A 19,372-nucleotide genomic window follows, 5' to 3' on the forward strand; every position below is an offset into this window, starting at 1 on the left:
TTCAGGATGTCTGGAATAAAAAGCTATCAGTAGCTGACTTCGTCCAACATTATATCTGAAAATTGATTGCATATCAAGACACTTCATATAAAGCCCTGTAATATCGGCAAAGATAAATTAGTCAGATATCTAACATATCTATTTAAAAGTTGATGGCATATCAATATACCCAGTACCACTCCACTTCACATGGATAGTTGTAAACTAGTCAGATATCTAATACAAACACAGAGTTCTTTAAGATATTTATGAAAAACTTGAAATTTCAGGTTACCTAAAATCAAAAGGTATAAGTAGCTGACTTCCTTAAGCGTGATATCTGGAAACTTATGGCATGTCAAGATACCTAATATCACTCTTCTTCACTTTGGTAATTGTAAATTAGTCAGATATATAATACAAACAAGGAGCTCCTTAAAATATTGGTAGAAAACTTGAAATTTCATGTTACTTGCAATCAAAAGGTATAAGTAGCTGACTTCCTTAAGGGTGATATCTGAAAATTGATGGCATATCAAGATACCTAATACCACTCCACTTCACATAGATAATTGTAAATTAGTCAGATATCTAATACAAACAAGGGGATCTTTAAGATGTTTATGAAAAATTTGAAATTTCAGGTTACCTGTAATCAAAAGGTATAAGTAGCTGACTTCCTTAAGCAAGATATCTGAAAATTGATGGCATATCAAGATACCTAATACCATTCCACTTCACATGGATAGTTGTAAATAAGTCAGATATCTAATACACACACAGAGTTCTTTAAGATATTTATGAAAAACTTGAAATTTCAGGTTACCTAAAATCAAAAGGTATAAGTAGCGGACTTCCTTAAGGGTGATAACTGAAAATTGATGGCATATCAAGATACCTAATACCATTCCACTTCACATGGATAGTTGTAAATTAGTCAGATATCTAATACAAACAAGGAGTTCTTTAAGATATTTATGAAAAACTTGAAATTTCAGGTTACCTGCAATCAAAATGTATAAGTAGCGGACTTCCTTAAGGGTGATATCTGAAAATTGATGGCATATCAAGATACCTAGTACCACTCCACTTCACATGGATAGTTGTAAACTAGTCAGATATCTAATACAAACACAGAGTTCTTTAAGATATTTATGAAAAACTTAAAATTTCAGGATACTAGAAATCAAAAGGTATAAGTAGCTGACTTCCTTAAGCGTGATATCTGGAAACTTATGGCATGTCAAGATACCTAGTATCAGTCTTCTTCACTTTGATAATTGTAAATTAGTCAGATATCTAATACAAACAAGGAGCTCATTAAAATATTGGTAGAAAACTTGAAATTTCAGGTTAGCTGCAATCAAAAGGTATAAGTAGCGGACTTCCTTAAGCGTGATATCTGGAAATTTATGGCATGTCAAAATACCTAATATCACTCTTCTTCACTTTGATAGTTGTAAATTAGTCAGATATCTAATACAAACTCAGAGTTCCTTAAGATATTTGCGAAAAACTTGAAATTTCAGTTTACCTGCCATCAAAAGGTATATGTAGGTGACTTCCTTAAGCGTGATATCTGAAAATTGATGACATGTCACAATACCCAATATCACTACTCGCCATACGTATCGTAGTAAGTTAGTTAGATATATGATATAAACACGGAGTTCCTTATGGTATTCACACGGATCTTGAAATTTCATTTAACCGATAATCAAAATGTATAAGTAACTGATTTCCTAAAGAGCGATATCTGAAAATTCGTGGCATACCAAAACACCATCTATCACTTCTTGCCATATGTATAGTCGTAAATTCGTCAGATATCGAATACAAACATAAAGTTTCTTACGGTATTCACACTTATGTTGAAATTTCAGGGTAACTCGAATCAAATTGTAAAAGTAGCAGATATCTCAAAATGGATGTATATCAAATGATTGAACGTCTGAATTCAATCCGTATCACTTTTAAAGTAAACACTCAGTTGAAAAAGGTTATTCGTATTTTGCATTGCAACGTTATGTAACTGGGGACAATTGAGCATGAAATATCATACGACTCCTCGTCCTCTTTAGAAATAAATCTGATAGATAATAATTTTCAAACGCATTAACCTTTATCTGGTAGCGAGCTATCAGTAATTATAACTTTTATATTTTGTAGTAGCTGGCTACGAGTAGCTAACTTTTCTTACTTTTAGTAGCTGGCTACTAGTAACTGGCTACTAGTAGCTAACTTTTCCTGGTTCAAGTAGCTGGCTACTAGTAGCCAACTTTTCTCTTTTTAAGTATCCAGTTACTAGTAGCTGGTTACTAGTAGCCAACTTTACCGATCTGCCAGAATATTTAAAACATAAATGGAAACAAAGTATTGAGGTATATGTGGTTAGAAAACAGATAGCTTCACGACATTAACAATCTAAATGCGCAATAAATGACAAAATTAGAGTAAGCATCATTAAGTTTTATATTGTTCAATAACATTGTATTTTAATGAAATAAAGTTGGCTACTAGTAACCATCTACTAGTAACTGGCTACTTAAAAAGAGAAAAGTTGGCTACTAGTAGCCAGCTACTTGAACCAGGAAAAGTTAGCTACTAGTAGCCAGCTACTAAAAGTAAGAAAAGTTAGCTACATGTACTAGTAGCTAAATACTACTACAAAATATAAAAGTTACAATTACTGATAGCCAGCTACCAGATAAAGGTACAGTTGTACAATGAAATGTGAATACCTTAAAACTCTGTGTTTACATTTAACTAACTTACAACGATACGATAGCTGTCTTCTTTAAGGGTGATATATGAAAATTGAGGGCATATCAAGATACCCAATATCACTTCACTTCACGTGGATAGTTGTAAATTAATCAGATATCTATTACAAACGCAGATTTCGTTAAGATTTTTTCGAAAAACTTGAAATTTCATGTTACTTAAGTGTGATATCTGAAAATCGATAACATATTAAATTATCTTATATCACTCCTTGTCATATGTGGAATGGTAAGTTAGTCAGATATCTAATACGAACACAGAGACGTTGCGTTGGTGTAAATTTTGGTAACTTCAAAATAACGTTAAAACGCAACGTCAGAACATAGATATAATATAATTTATAGTTTGACAGTTGAGACTAACGCAGCATAGAATTAATATATTAAGATATTTTCCCTGAGACATTAGAAACGAATAAGGTTCGTCGCCCTTAAATTTATATTTGTTTTCTTGCAGATAACTGTGTAGTTTGTGATTCGCTGGTACGTCCACGACAAGAGGCATTAGTATGCGATACATGCAGTAGATGGCAGCACAGGACCTGCAAATCTGGTAAAGATTTATCATCTTACAATCCTAAAACTCACATTAGTCTACGTGTTCCCACCAAGTAAAATCTTATCTCCATCACTGACTACAACTATTACAATTTCAATATATGTTTATAAATAATTTTATTTTCAGGTCTGACGAGACAAGAGTACAGAGATCTAATTAGAAGCCGGGTGGATTTTCCATTTCAATGCACCACATGCAGAGAGGATGGAGAGGAGGAAAACATCAGTGGGGTACTTATGATATATATATTGTAAAATAAGTTCAGCTCCGTAAAAAAATTACCATTTGTAAAAGAGGATTGAAAAAAGGATTAATATCAGAAAATTATTTTAGTCCATGGATGTGTCGAGGGAGGTGCTGCAGTCCACAGCAGTAGAGAAGATGCCACCCCGGCTCGTTATTCCAGTACCACCGATTCTGGATCATTCTGAGGTTTTTATGAATTATTGATTGATATTTGATTTTTTAGTATATCAAACAATTTTATATTTTTTATTTCCTTGTATGTTTTGTTAATATAATGTTCAGTACTTCAAGCTACTGTTCATTAAATTCTGGATGTGTCAAGACACAACATTTGTTAACACTGTCTATAATTTAACTTTTTATCACAGGACCCTACAGGAGGCGGCTGACGACACTGTCCTCGATGAACGTGTGGTCCAGTTTGAGGTCCTGGAGAAAGGAAGCAAGCGGGGTGGTAGACTACTGGTGGCATCAGATGGCTTCACCTACAGCGTTAAGGTAATAATGTTTGCTTTTTATAAACCACAGCATTGATAATATGCATGTATAACTTGATACACAAGTATGACTTTGTATAACTTGTACCACGTGTGCAACAAACTAGACCTGCCACATCCAAATATTTCAGCAAGGTAATAATGTGCTTTCATTTTTTTTTTTTTTACTTCAGAGAAACAACAAAGAGACGACGATGTGGAGATGTAGCATTAGATCTCAAAAGATGCTGTGTCCCGCCACTGTCCTTCAGCGAGGCAACGACTTCAATCGTGGACCAGTACAGCACTGCCACCCTGGGGACTTAAAGCTGCCATTCTTGAAGAAAGTCTCTGCCCTGGTATAGCTGCTGTATATTTAGTTCATTACAAGATTTCCTATACGATCATCTTTAATGCACATTATCCTATTGTGATAAAAATTACTTTAAATTTCAGGCGGCGGAGACCGCAGAAAGCCAGGTGTTTCGGCAGGTCAGAGAAATAGTTGAGTCAACAGTGGCAGATACCATTGATGAACCAGAGAGATTTCTAGCTCCACGTACAGCCAACATCAAGCGATATGTCAACCGACACCGGGCAGGCTTTCGTCCCCAGGAACCCGTTGACCTCAACTTTGAGGTAAGGTTTATTTTATATACTCTAAAATTGTATTTAGAATTACTCCAAAATATGAATACATGAATATAGATATATTATATATAAATGTGGATGGTTTTCATTTTTTTCTACAGATCAACATGGATTTTCTGCAGTGTCAGGACTTCCTTGTAGCAGATCTTCACCAAGATGGGGCTCGGCACTTTATTTTCGGAAGCGACCACCAGCTTGAGATCCTCCGCCATGCCAGACGATGGTTCATCGACGGAACCTTCAAGGTAATGCAATATCATATTGATACTTGCACACTTTGTATATTTTTGTTCGAAACAATATTTACATGTACCTCTGTTTCTGGTCGCATAAAAAACTATCAATTCTTTTTATCAGCATTTACATATTAATATTGATAAACCTATTTTTACAGATTGTTCCATCATTCTTGAAACCCACAGGACAACTCCTGTCCATCCATGCGTTTGTGAACAAGGACGGGAAGAGTATGCAGTTCCCCCTCCTCTTTGTCCTGATGTCAAGGCGGCGGAAGGAAGATTATATCCAAGTAAGATGTATTCTATCTAGTTAAAATATCTATATTCATGTTGAAAAAACTAAATTTTCATAATAACTGGTTTTTACATCATTTTATTTTTATGATGTTCATTTCAAGTTTTCGATATGATTTTATTATTTCAGGTGTTCATGGCTCTCCTGGAGAATGTGCGACAACCTGCGGTGGAGATGATCACTGCAGATTTTGAAGCAGGTATGAAATTTGTGTAGCAAAGAAAAAATTACGACTATATGACATTTGCATACATTAAAATAAATAACCTACCGATTTGATTATTTGTAATAAAATATTATTTCAGGAATCTGGCAGGCTGTCAGGGACGTCTTCCCGAACGTGACCTTAAAGGGTGTGTGTGTTTCATTGGACGAAGGCCATATGGACCCGCATCCAGAACCTCGGGCTCGTGACCACCTTCAGAGAGAGGGAAGCATCCCACACATTCATGAAACAGCTGATGGCTTTGCCTTTCTTGCCTTGGAATCATATTGTGGACGTGTTCCGGGTGCTGAGGGAGAAGTGCCCACCCCACCTTCAGGAACTGGTGCAGTACATCAACCGGCAATGGATGGAAAACGCCACCTTCCCTATCCGTTCGTGGAGCATATTTGAGTTCACGATAAGGACGAACAACGATGTTGAAGGTACGTGTGTATTAAATCAAATTGCTATGATAAATTACATACACGTATCATATTGATTGATTGTATCTTGCTCGAATGTGGGACGAAAGGCCGGGATTCTTGAATCCCGGCAACGACATACCTTAGTCGAAAATATGAATGAAGGTTTTTTAACCTCTCTTATATATTTTCTAATTCCTTTTTCAGGTTGGCATCGTCGCATGAATGGAAAGGCTAACGGGTTAGCCCTCCCGTTGTACCAGCTTGTGCCCCTGCTGATGCGCGAAGCCAACGTTGTGAAAACGAGGATCGCGGCAGGAGACCTGGAACGCAATGCAAGGCGATCTTCTGTGAAGATGCAGCAAAAAGTGCAACAGGCCACCACTCGCTACATGGATGAAGAGATCACCGCCTCCCACTTCTTGAAGGTCTGCGGATCCATCTACGGGGAGGGATTTGACATATAGTGTAAACGTGACTCATCCATCCATGCATGATCTCTCATGAACGTAAATGTGAAATGTTAATAAAATGCTGTAATGGTAATAAAATTATTTAGTTACGAAGTGGCTTGTATTATTATTATCATCATCATCAATATTATATATATATAAATAAGAAAGCAGGAAAATATGCAGTTCCAAATTATATTCATATACATGTATATACAAATCTGGATTTTGACATCCTTCCTCAAGTGAATACGAACAGCATAATTTCCTGCTTTTTTATTTTAAATTATTTTGACTCTTTCTATTTGGATTATATAATAATTTGAGGATCACGATGAGGGAAGTCACATCATAACATGTGTTTTGTAAATTAAAAAGACTAAAAGAGCATTTATATTCTTTAAGGTAATCCAATTTAGGTGATATGCATGTTTTTTCATCGTGGATTACAAAGGTTTTGAAACACATTTGATTCACCAACATAAAAATCTTCATAGTCAAATACGGCCCAGTTATCTTTTTATCTAATAAAAAAAAATAGACCCAGTAATTGGTAAAAAAGTCTTTAGGATAGAAACTTCACAATAATCAATTAAAACAAAAAATCGACTTTAGGGTCGAAATGTCTCAGTTATGGAAAAAAAATATCTTATTGGGTCGAAACGTCTAAGGTCGAAATGTCTTTGAAGTCGAAACGTCTTAGTTATATATAAAAAAAAAATAAGTGGGACGCTTCGACCCAAAATTGGGTCGAAACGTCCTAGGTGTAAACGTCTTCCGAGTCGAAACGTCCCGTTACCGTTAGCCCCCCCCCCCCCCCCCCCCCACCCCCCCCTTTCGATCCAGTTTGCCTCCCCAATGTCAAATACTTGCCGACGCCCGTGTGTTCCTATTGGATATTGTATTGAACATACATATGTAGATGTGACGAACAATGTTGTATGGATTGGACGGTAAAAATTGATAATACTTGTCAAAACAGTTCTTGTAATGATTAGTTCTAGAGAGTATTTAGATCATAAATGATTTGGCAATGTTTCATAATGCACGTACATTTCAAAGTTTAGGACAATATACTTTAACAGGGAAGTCAGACTAAAGAAAAAAAAAAATAAAATACTTGCAACAAATGGGAGGAAATATCTGTTCGGGATGGGCGATATTGAAGAGGAAGTTCTTAAATTAAGTACAAAAGAGTATACATATAGTATCTATTTATAAGACTTCCTGGAATATGTTTGATATGGTGGACAAAAATATCTTAATTGGTAACTTGTAGGCTGAACTCAAAACTCTTCCACTTGTTTTTTTTTTTTAAATACCAAACAAAGAGAGCATGTTGATGGATTAACACCATACTTGAACTTTTTTCAACCCCCTGGTGTCCCAAATAAACATGAACGGGTTTTACACGAAGATGCTTGCATTGCTTATGAAATTGACTAACTGAAGTTGAGAACAAAATTTCTATGCATTTACATGTACACATTCACTGTTATTAAATGAAAATATATAAAAAAAAAAAAAAAAAGTAATTTTCTCTCAGAAAACATCACCATAATATTAAGTTTAACATAATTATTGCATCATGATCACTTCAGACATAGTTACATACTGCCACTATTGTGGAAAAGTTTTGCAATAGATTTGTCATTCCTTGTCCAATTATTTGACAGAAATCATCTACTTTTGGCCAATCCCTTACATGAGGGTGCAAAATGGCATTCCGCTAAGAAGGAGAACACAAATACACCATTAAATGCAACTGTTACCGGGTTCCAGCGACTTCAGCATTAAAGAACAAGGTAAAACAGTACCTATACTGTATTTACCTGAAAAGGACCATGGGAGTCGAAATCATATTGTATGTTGGTTGTTTGTATAAAACGTCCCACTGAGAATTTCACTCCTATGGAGAGCACAGGTGCTTGGGTTCAACGTTTTAACTAGAATTCTAAGTAATAGGAAAAACATTCTTAGAAAATGCGGCATTATAACAAAAATGGCGATGAATTGAGTGGCGAAAATTCGAGAATTAATTGTAGTACACCTTTCTTAAAAGCTGGAAATTCCAACAGAAATGAAAAGAAAAATGTAAAAAGAAATCAATTTCATTTTCAAAAATATATGAGAGTATGAACTGCAATGCTTCATGCCAGCATACATGTACATTTCATGAAGCATGTTATCAAGCATTAACACACTTCATTAAGTATGCTGGCATGAAACACAGCAGTTCATGTCCTCATGAAATTGATTTCTTTAAAAAAAAAAACAATCATACAGATCAATCATTTTACAAATTTATTTCAATTTATCACAGTTAAAGACCAATACATGTAAACATTATTTGATGTTTACGAAACAACTGCTATCATTCGACTCGGCTTCCGTGTACTAACATTTATACTCCCACTAACAGCTACACTTCAGCTTTAACTGACATTCACATTTCTCAAAATCAAACTTACTTTTATCAAAAGCACAACATGAAAAAGCTTCCTTGGAAATTACAAAACATGGAGAAAAAAAATAAACAAAAGGATATGCTGTCAGTCACTTCCATTATAAACTGAGTGTATAGATAATAAGGCGCAAATGTTCTACCGATAACAAAACATCAAATCTGCATACTTCATGATGCAACATCCCCAAAGTTTTATCAAAACAATTTGATGAACAAATTGCAAAAGACATATGTGGTTGACTTGAATTTCTCTCTGCTATGAAACCTACAGAGCTATGAATCAAAGGAGAAAATGTACATTAACTATTACTGTTCCCAGGAAACTACAAAAACTAGATGATCTACATGTGCAACTTTTTCCTTAGGAAAAAAAGTATTTAACTACACTAACTTCAAATTAATTTGATAATTTTTAATTACATGTACTTCGATCTGCTTGGTGGATAGATTAATTTGATAATTTTTAATTACATGTACTTCAATCTGCTTGGTGAATGACAGAACACCAAAAAGTAAATATATTTAGCTATCTAACTTCGAAACATCATAATGGTGGAGAAAAAATATGATGTTTAACACGCATATTGAACCCCCAAGGGTAATACAGAGACCTCAATTAAAATGGCTTCATGATCAGATGAATCTTCCTTGTACAAAACATGCTTTGTGTGATGCAACAGTTATGGCAGTTAAATCTTCAGAATTCCTGTTCACTTCAGTAACGATTCTGATGCCATTTGTAACATGCGTAACGAACGAGTAGTTTTGTCATTTGGGTTGGCAGTAATGTAGGTCTTGAGTTTATGAATAAGTCCTATTAAAACTCCCCTCATGTGACCTTGAGTCACTGGGTTTGATGTGTCCAAATTCATCACGGCCTCTTCTAAATATCTGTTAAAATAAGGAACTCAATGATAAATCTCCAAGAAAAAATAGCACTCGGTGTTTGCTGTGTGCAGCACTCAAAAAGTTACAGCAAAACGCAATAGCAAAAATTTCAAGATTGTCACGAACATTTTATGTAATGTTGAAGAATTGTTATTGTGCAACACAGATGGTCCTATCAAATTTCAATACTATATGTATCTGTTAAAAGTTTTAGCATAGATAGGATAGTTTTAGATTGTAGAACAAGACAAATAGCCATGGTTTCAGGTGTCCCAGTCTATGAATTGTTATAGAATTATAGAGCAACACTGAGACATGCAGTCTTAATTCAGACATTGTCAAGCAAATTTACTAAAAATCAATTCACAACAACAAGAGGCCCATGGGCCACATCGCTCACCTTAGTCATCTTGGCCCATGTTTAAAGATTTTCCCTACATAGTCGCATGTAAAATTTTGATCCCCTATTGAGGCCCCAACCTACCCCCAGGGGCCAAGATTTTGACAAACTTGAATCTGCACTATGTCAGGAAGCTGCCATGTGAATTCGAACTTGTCTGGTACTGTGATTCTTAGAAGATTTTTTAAAAAGATTTTCCCTATATATTTGCATGTAAAATTTTGATCCCCTATTGTGGCCCCACCCTACTACCCCTGGGGACCATGATATTTACAAACCTGAATCTGCACTATGTAAGGCAGCTTCTACATCAATTTGAAATTTTCCGGCCCAGTGGTTTTTAAGACAATTTTTTAAAGATTTTCCCTATATATTCACATGTAAAATTTTGATCCCCTATTTGGCCCCCACCTTACCCATGGGAGTCGTGATTTTAACTTGAATCTGCACTATGTCAAAAAGATTTCATGTGAATATGAACTTGTCTGGCCCTGTGGTTCTTGAGAAGAAGATTTTTAAAGATTTTTTTCTGATATTTGCATGTAAAACTTTGATTCCCTAATGTGGACCCAATCTAGCCCCAAGGGCCATGATTTTTACAAACTTATATCTGCACTATGTCAGGAAGCTGCAATGTGAATTTGAACTTGTTAGGCACAGTGGTTCTTGAGATTTTCATATGGCCCAACCCTGTTTTTGCATTTTTGTGATTATCTCCCATTCAAAGGGAGTATAGCCATTCATTAGAACAAACTTGAATCCCCTTTATCCAACAATCATTTGTACCAAGTTTGATTGAAATTGGTCTGCTGGTTTTGGAGAAGATTTTAAAAATTTTGTCAGTGTATTTTCGCTATTATCCCCCATAGACAAGGGTGTTGCACCTCATTTGAACATACTGGAATTCCCTACATCCAAGGAAGATTTGTGCCAGGGTTGTTTGAAACTGGACAAGTGGTTCTGGAGAAGAAGATGAAAATGTGAAAAGTTTACGACACCAACAACGAAAGACAAAGCAAAGTTTTGATCAGAAAAGCTCATCTGAGCCTTGAGCTAAAAAACCTTCCGGGTTCATAGTGTATCACGATTTAACCTCACATTTATCTTTGGGTTTCTATGAGTTTTCCATTAATTATATAACTTAAATAAAAGGGCAGAAAACGTCTATTTTTTTATATACATGTACAGTGTACATTGATGTGTAGTTCTAACTGATAATTATAAATGTAAACTATCTGCCAATTATCAAGTAACAAATTAAGTTCCGAGACTGTACTTTTCTTAGTATGCACTACCACTCACAGCTGTTGTATCAGTGTTAACTACCGGTACTTACTTGTGTTTAAGTTCTGTGTTGTTTCCTATATCGGCTGACAGCTGTTGTATCAGTGTTAACTACCAGTATTTACTTGTGTTTAAGTTCTGTGTTGTTTCCTATATCAGCTGACAGCTGTTGTATCAGTGTTAACTACTAGTATTTACTTGTGTTTAAGTTCTGTGTTGTTTCCTATATCAGCTGACAGCTGTTGTATCACAGTGTTATCTACCAGTACTTACTTGTGTTTAAGTTCTGTGTTGTTTCCTATATCGGCTGACAGCTGTTGTATCAGTGTTAACTACCAGTACTTACTTGTGTTTAAGTTCTGTGTTGTTTCCTATATCGGCTGACAGCTGTTGTATCAGTGTTAACTACCAGTACTTACTTGTGTTTAAGTTCTGTGTTGTTTCCTATATCAGCTGACAGCTGTTGTATCAGTGTTAACTACCAGTACTTACTTGTGTTTAAGTTCTGTGTTGTTTCCTATATCAGCTGACAGCTGTTGTATCAGTGTTATCTACCGGTACTTACTTGTGTTTAAGTTCTGTGTTGTTTCCTATATCAGCTGACAGCTGTTGTATCAGTGTTATCTACCGGTACTTACTTGTGTTTAAGTTCTGTGTTGTTTCCTATATCAGCTGACAGCTGTTGTATCACAGTGTTGCCTACCAGTACTAACTTGTGTTTAAGTTCTGTGTTGTTTCCTATATCGGCTGACAGCTGTTGTATCACAGTGTTGCCTACCAGTACTTACTTGTGTTTAAGTTCTGTGTTGTTTCCTATATCAGCTGACAGCTGTTGTATCAGTGTTAACTACCAGTACTTACTTGTGTTTAAGTTCTGTGTTGTTTCCTATATCAGCTGACAGCTGTTGTATCAGGGACAGAAGGACGGGTTGTTGGAGAGGGCATGGACTCTGGTTAAACACTTGAGAAGGATTCACCGTCTCACACACAAATACAACAAGGTCAAGATTTGATGCTGATAATGCCTACAAAGTAGTAATGGACAACCAAATTAAACAAGAGGTACTGTGAGCAATGCTCACTAAGAATACCCCCCACTTACCCCAATTTCCCAAAGGGTGTTGGTAATAGGTAAAACTTCAGTATTATGATTCAAAAGGTATCTAGGAACACAGCATCTCCATGCGATGAAAAAAGCCATTAAAGAATTTAAATGGCTACTTCGATGTCCAGTGCACGTGACCTTTGACCTTTTGACCCCAAAATCAATAGGGAACATCTTGATCCCATGGGTAGTCCATATGTATGATATGGTGACTGTAGGTGGAAAGGATAACGCTTTAGAGCCCGGAAACCATATTGCTACTTCGATGTCCAGTGCGCTTAACCTTTGACCTTTTGACCCCAAAATCAATAGGGAACATCTTGATCCCATGGGTAGTCCATATGTATGATATGGTGACTGTAGGTGGAAAGGATAACGCTTTAGAGCCCGGAAACCATATTGCTACTTCGATGTCCAGTGCGCTTGACCTTTGACCTTTTGACCCCAAAATTGATAGGGAACATCTTGATCCCATGGGTAGTCCATATGTATGATATGGTGACTGTAGGTGGAAAGGATAACGCTTTAGAGCCCGGAAACCATATTGCTACTTTGATGTCCAGTGCGCTTGACCTTTGACCTTTTGACCCCAAAATCAATAGGGAACATCTTCATCTCATGGGTAGTCCATATGTATGATATGGTGACTGTAGGTGGAAAGGATAACGCTTTAGAGCCCGGAAACCATATTGCTACTTCGATGTCCAGTGCACTTGACCTTTGACCTTTTGACTCCAAAATCAATAGGGAACATCTTCATCCCATGGGTAGTCCATATATATGATATGGTGACGGTAGGTGGAAAGGATAAAGCTTTTGAGCCCGGAAACCATTGCGTTTACAGACGGACGGACGGACAGACAGACGGACAACCCAATTCCAGTATACCCCCCCACAACTTGTTGCGGGGAGGTATAATAATTTATCATCAAAATTATAATTAAATGGTAAATTCAATATATGTTTACAAGACAATTGAGAATTTGCACAGGTATTTTTTTTACCATTGTTCTGCCAATCACAACTCTGGGTCTATGTATGATTAATTTATAAAAAGAGTGTGGTTATTTCAGCTCCTTTTTTCCATTTTAATTATAAAGGTAAGATAAAACAATATAACAAAACATTCAATTCTTATGAATAAATCTTAAACTGTATTGTATAACAATCTCATCCTGTTTTAAATTCACCCCAAAAACATTTCCTCTCGCTTCAGAGTAATGAGTAAATTCAACATTAGCCTAGTTTTAAACTTGACAGATCAGGACTAGGACAAAAATAAACCGAGGGCAAAAATTTCCTGGTATACAATATGTCCTGGTTACATAGAAGATGCTCCTAGTAGATGCAATGGAACCCTGTTTCTACGTTTACAGTTCATCAAATTGGAATTTCAAAGCACAAAACCATTAAACCTAAATAGAAAAGAGATAGTTTTCATGCAGTCCTAAGATGCAGCACTTCAATATTATGTTGTAAAAACTCTAGCAAAACCATGTAATAAACCCCTGTATATTCACTACTGATCAAGATAATCCTTAACCTACAATGTACAATTAGGAGCTGACACCTGAAAATCAAACCATCAGTTGTGACCATCTGCAAAGTAAGAAAATTATATTACCTGCTGGAATGCTGTATTGAGTTGCCCTTGTCTCAAAAGACTCAGTATTTGAGTTTGTAGCTGATGGGGATCAGGTGTGACTTGTACAGGAGTTACGGCCCCTGATCTCATGGCGAGCAGCACGCTGTCACTGATGCTAGCTCCCTGTTCCCTCACTGCTATACTAACTTCCTCTTTCACTGCCTGCCTGACATATCTCACTATAGATTCCTCTAGGCTACTCAGGTAAATAGAACAAAATTCTAAAATATTAGGTTCAAAATTGAAATACAAGCTTTTAAAATCAATCATTTTGTAGCAAATTAAAACAATTCATATTTTTAAAGGATACTTGATACAAACAAAAAATTTATGCATGAGTTGTTATGTATCTTTTGGTTTTGTTTGACTGTAATAAGTACAGTGTCTCTCGATATATTGCCCCCCCCCCCCCCCCCCCCCCTCTGCTTATTGCCTGAAAATCCTAAAGAACAGAATTCTCCCTATGTCAACACCCCCATTATAATGACAACCCTACCTAATGCCATATGCCACTGATTTTCACAAACAAATGGTCAAATTTTACAGGATTTAAGGTATCAGGTTAATTACAAAAACTTGCTGAATTAAACTCAAAATGATCTAAACGTTTATACAGAATGGAACCCAAATCAATTTATGGAATTGCATTTTATTTTACTACACAGTGATCTATTACTAATGGTGACTTCATTACATTTCCACCCCCACTTTATTGCCCAAATTAGTCTTGAAAAAAAGTTGGCAATATATCGAGGAAGTACTGCATATATAAATTCCTAAAAAAATAAGGGACTTGAAAATTTTCTATAATGTTCAAAAGTTGAAATATATTATCCCTCCCTGTCTACATGTACATGTAACTCTAGATAAATTGGACTTCTTGAGATATCATAAAAATAAATTACATTTCATGAGGCAAATTGAATTCATTTTACTTTTAAATACATATAGTTTTCATCATTTTTGAAAAGTTTGTTTGTAGCAAGTGTTGTTAAATAAGATGACCCAAATTTTCATTATCAATTTTATATTTCTCAAAAATAATTGAAGCAAACAGATGAAGGCACATTTACTTGGACAGTGCAGACTGGATCTCAGCATTGACTCTACTCTGTATCGTGGAGAGCACCTGCTGCTGTATCGAGTCAGCTGATGACTGGAAACTCTCTGTCAGTTTACGAAGCTGTGCAATAATAGGATCACGAGCCTCCGTGTGTTTCTCGCGCAACTCATTCAAATGAGCATCCAAATGCTTCGTAGCTGGGCAACATAAAAAAAATTAATTCCGTTATTTTTACTAGTATAATTACAAGTGTCTACAGTTTAACAATTTTTTTCAGCTTTGTTGACAACGGGCATTCAAAATTTTAAATTGTAACATATCCACCGATGAACTACTGTAAAATCCTTAATTCTTAAGGTCAAATTTTGTTATTGTTTACGAAGTATGGACATACCTAAAATTTTATATTCTCCATAAACAAGAAAATCAAAATAAAGAATGACAATTTCCCAACCAAAAAATCAAATCCGTTGCAACATGCGATTATTTCTCAATCCACTAAAATTGAACCCCATTAAATGAAATTATGCTATTGTCAACTTCTCCTAATTCCTTAGTTTTTCTTCTTTTTTTGTTTTTGTTTCCCCATGGCATTTCTGGACTTACTTTCCCTAGTTCCCTTGACGAAGACTTCATTGACTTGCTGAAAGATGTTTTGCATGGCTCTGTCAAAACTAGGCACCACTATGTTCTGGAAGGCTTCCCTGTATGCCAGCTGTATGGGAGTCTGCAACACACTCCCCGCAGCCACACCCAATGCTTCTATTGTTTGCTTAAAATAAAAATATATATTTTCAATAATTAAGAAATATTGCAATACACTCCTGCTTTTTTCACCAAGTACTTTAGCTATCTCAAACATTCTCATGATTCTTTGATATCATATGGTTCTTGTCACTCAATATTGAAGTAAAACTAAATCCTCAATAATAATAGTTTAACATCAGTTACATTGAACTTTGGATATAATGAACAATTCAGGTGGGTCCCTTGAATATCAAAGTATCTGGAGTAGATTGTATACTTGATAACTATATGACGTGAATTTCATCAGAATGTAATCACAAGTACTGTACGTACTCGTGACCGGACCATCTTCCCTATACTGTCCTTCATTATGGAGTCAGCAGCGGTCAGCTTTTGGGCAATTTCTTGGTGCATCTGTTCCTTCAGAGGCTCAAGAATTCTTGTCACATCTACAAAATACGGCATATTAATCGTCCGAAGAAAAATTAAAGAAGCATGTTGTACCACATTTTCTGCACATCCAAAAGTCAAGGTCCTATATTTTCTATTGATTGTTGATTTATTGTATACAAGAGAAATTTTCAAAAGCAATTAATTTTGCAAAACACAAAACTTTTGCAATCTAAAATATTATGCAAGTTTGTAATATCAAGAAATTCTAAGTCCCATAACTCCACAACAACAAAGCTGATAAATGATAAAATTGAAAGGGGTCTACCTCCACCTAATTTAAGTACTATGTATAGAATTGATAAAATCTTTCGTAAGAAACTTAAGTTATGTGCCAAAGGAAGCGCTGATGGATGAACACAAAGACAGACTGATTACTAATGAGTATCCGTCACGAGAAAGGAAAGGGGGGAGGGGCTAATTATGACTTTCCAAAGTTAAAATTTAAATGCAAAACCACTAAACAATGAGGTATGTTTTAATGGCACTTATAAAGCACCATGTGTGGCTATTTCTCGGTTTCATGAAGCGTCTAGGTACCTACTGGGAAGAACGGTGTTGCACATTTCCTGTCGGACTTGTTTCTCCATGTTGCTGGTCACTGCATTGTTCATGGTTTGAATCAGTATTTGCTGTAGTCTGTCCTGTCGCTGCTTGTCTCTCTGCTCTGTCTGCTGCAATAGTTCTCTCATTCTCTGGTCTCAGTCTCATTAAGGAAACTAGTTCCATTCTGATCAAACACATTTTAAATCTGAAACCATCACTTTTCTTCTCCTACTACTTTACATGTATTTAGTGGGATCCATATTTTGGAGCTTTCCTCAGTCATTAAGTACCATAACATTTTAAAAACCAAAATATAAAAATACTACTATAGAGTAACATTGTACATATTGACATTGTGTAAAATAGCCTGCAACATCCATTTGCAATAAATTTCAAATATACTAGAATATTAAGTATACATGTACATTAAACCTATTCAGCAAAATGCCACAGGTGATCATACTTATAATTCCATCACAGCACATCATCTTCATTTCAATCTCTTTTTGAGGAGAAATAACACACAAGGGGAATTTGATATGAATGAAAAGTGGAGCATGTGTACAATGATATTTAGAAATTGAAAACTTTCAAATTTACTTTATTTAGTAAAAAAAAAAAAAATGCAGCTTTGTAGAAAGTAATCCGAAAAAAAAATTCAAAATCCCTGCTGGACTACAGATCAGCAGTCGATAAATTAAACCACTGAACTACCCAGCTAGGCAATCAAGTTTAAAATGAATATACAAATATTGCTGATATTCATATTTTCATTCATGTTTTAAGGAGGTACTCTACATTGTCATAATGGCTGACTTCCTTTTAAAACATGGAGGAAAATATAGATATCAGCAATATTGGTCTATTCATTTAAAAAATCATCGCCTAGCTGAGTAGCTCAGTAAGTTAACACGTCGACTGCTGAACTGTAGATCCCAGGTTCGAGTCCAGCAGGGGTTTTAAATTTTTTTCAGATTGCTTTCTACTAAAACTGCATTTTTTGATTAAATGAAGTGAATTTGAAAGTTTTCAATTTCATATCCTCAATGTACTTATCTTCCACTTTTCATCCATATCAAATTTCTCTGGTATAGCATACCTCCTTAAAAGGAAGTCAGCCATAATGACAATGTAATACACCTTCTTAATCACTGATCATTATCAAGTTCATTAAACAACATTAAGGATACTCTCTCTCTGGGCATGCTGGGTAAACATCCTCTCCACTCGTGATGTCACAATACCCTCAAGCTTGCCGAGGTGTTCCTCAATGTTTTGTGATGGCTGTGCCACGAGCTCGTTCTCCACCTGCTGCCGGTGGATCTCTGTCTGACGAGCCTGCTGTTCTGCTAATTGGTACTGTAGGGACTCTATCTTAGAGTTCTGGGCCTCTAGTACTGCCAGTATACTGTGAATGTTCTCACTCAGCTGTTAGGACACCAGAACGTTTATACTCAGTGCCATTACACCATCATCATCAAGATTTACATGTATAATGTATGTGTACGTGAACTTACATGTATTTCAAAGGGATTCAAATTTTAGCAGGGAATCAAGAGTGCTAATTTATATGCACTAAAATATGAAATTCTTTATTTATCCAATCTCTTGCATACAACAAGTACTAAATCAGGATTACGCCCAATAGTGCATCAGCTCCGACACGCCAAATTTTAAATACTCTGAAATAAGTACACACTGGTACCTCATATTCTATTCACATGAGTGGTAGAGTTAAGCCTGCCTTATAGGAGTTCCTGGACACATCTACTGTACATTTAGTTCCGTATAAAGAAGTTCTTTACATTCATTTTCTAGCACATTAGCGTTACTCTGTTCATCAATGATCAATGCCTGACTACAGGTACATGTACTGTGGAATCATTTTAATTCGGGGGGGGGGGGGGGGGGGGGGGGGGGGGGGCAATGTTTGTGGGTAAGAAAAATTTTGCTGATTTGTGGAGATGTAATTTCGTGGGTAAGCGATAGAATGTCACTCTGAGAGATAACTCTATTTGTTTAAAATAATATTTGAGGAAGTTTCGAGGGTAAGAGTGACCCCTGAAATCCACAAACATCAATCCCCAAAGAACAATGATAATTCCACAGTATTTAGTAGTAGAACACCGACATTTTTCCATATTCAATAATTATACATATTTACCACATATTAGTACACTGAAAACTCAAATTATATGTATTTAGCAGGTATTAGTAAACTGACAGCGCTTTATTATTACAGGTATTTAGCAGGTACACTGTATTAGTAAACTGACAGTGCTTTATTATTACAGGTATTTAGAAGGTATTAGTAAACTGACAGCACTTTATTATTACAGGTATTTAGCAGGTATTAGTAATTTATTATTACAGGTATTTAGCAGGTATTAGTAAACTGACAGCGCTTCATTATTACAGGTATTTAGCAGGTATTAGTAAACTGACAGCGCTTCATTATTACAGGTATTTA

General features: G+C 35.7%; 1 protein-coding gene and 1 pseudogene across 1 annotated transcript in view; one reads left to right on the forward strand and one right to left on the reverse strand.

Moving 5' to 3' along the window:
• Positions 1 to 3,818: 3,818 nt before the first annotated feature.
• LOC125663813 (uncharacterized) lies at positions 3,819 to 6,418 on the forward strand (annotated as a pseudogene).
• A 2,179-nt stretch (positions 6,419 to 8,597) lies between these two features.
• The window catches only part of LOC125663808 (enhancer of mRNA-decapping protein 4-like), a 36,524-nt gene continuing 25,749 nt past the window's right edge, over positions 8,598 to 19,372 (reverse strand). Inside the window, exons 22-29 of the mRNA XM_048896185.2 lie at positions 18,093 to 18,330; positions 16,901 to 17,056; positions 16,240 to 16,355; positions 15,766 to 15,931; positions 15,170 to 15,356; positions 14,076 to 14,292; positions 12,208 to 12,371; positions 8,598 to 9,665 (exon numbers count right to left, since the gene is read on the reverse strand). Coding sequence (XP_048752142.2) covers positions 9,485 to 9,665; positions 12,208 to 12,371; positions 14,076 to 14,292; positions 15,170 to 15,356; positions 15,766 to 15,931; positions 16,240 to 16,355; positions 16,901 to 17,056; positions 18,093 to 18,330 — 1,425 coding nt within the window. The 3' untranslated portion in view covers positions 8,598 to 9,484. The remainder of the gene's footprint in view (positions 9,666 to 12,207; positions 12,372 to 14,075; positions 14,293 to 15,169; positions 15,357 to 15,765; positions 15,932 to 16,239; positions 16,356 to 16,900; positions 17,057 to 18,092; positions 18,331 to 19,372) is intronic.

This window comes from Ostrea edulis, chromosome 1 (genome assembly GCF_947568905.1).
Source record: "Ostrea edulis chromosome 1, xbOstEdul1.1, whole genome shotgun sequence".
In the NCBI taxonomy this organism is placed as follows: Eukaryota; Metazoa; Mollusca; class Bivalvia; order Ostreida; family Ostreidae; genus Ostrea; species Ostrea edulis.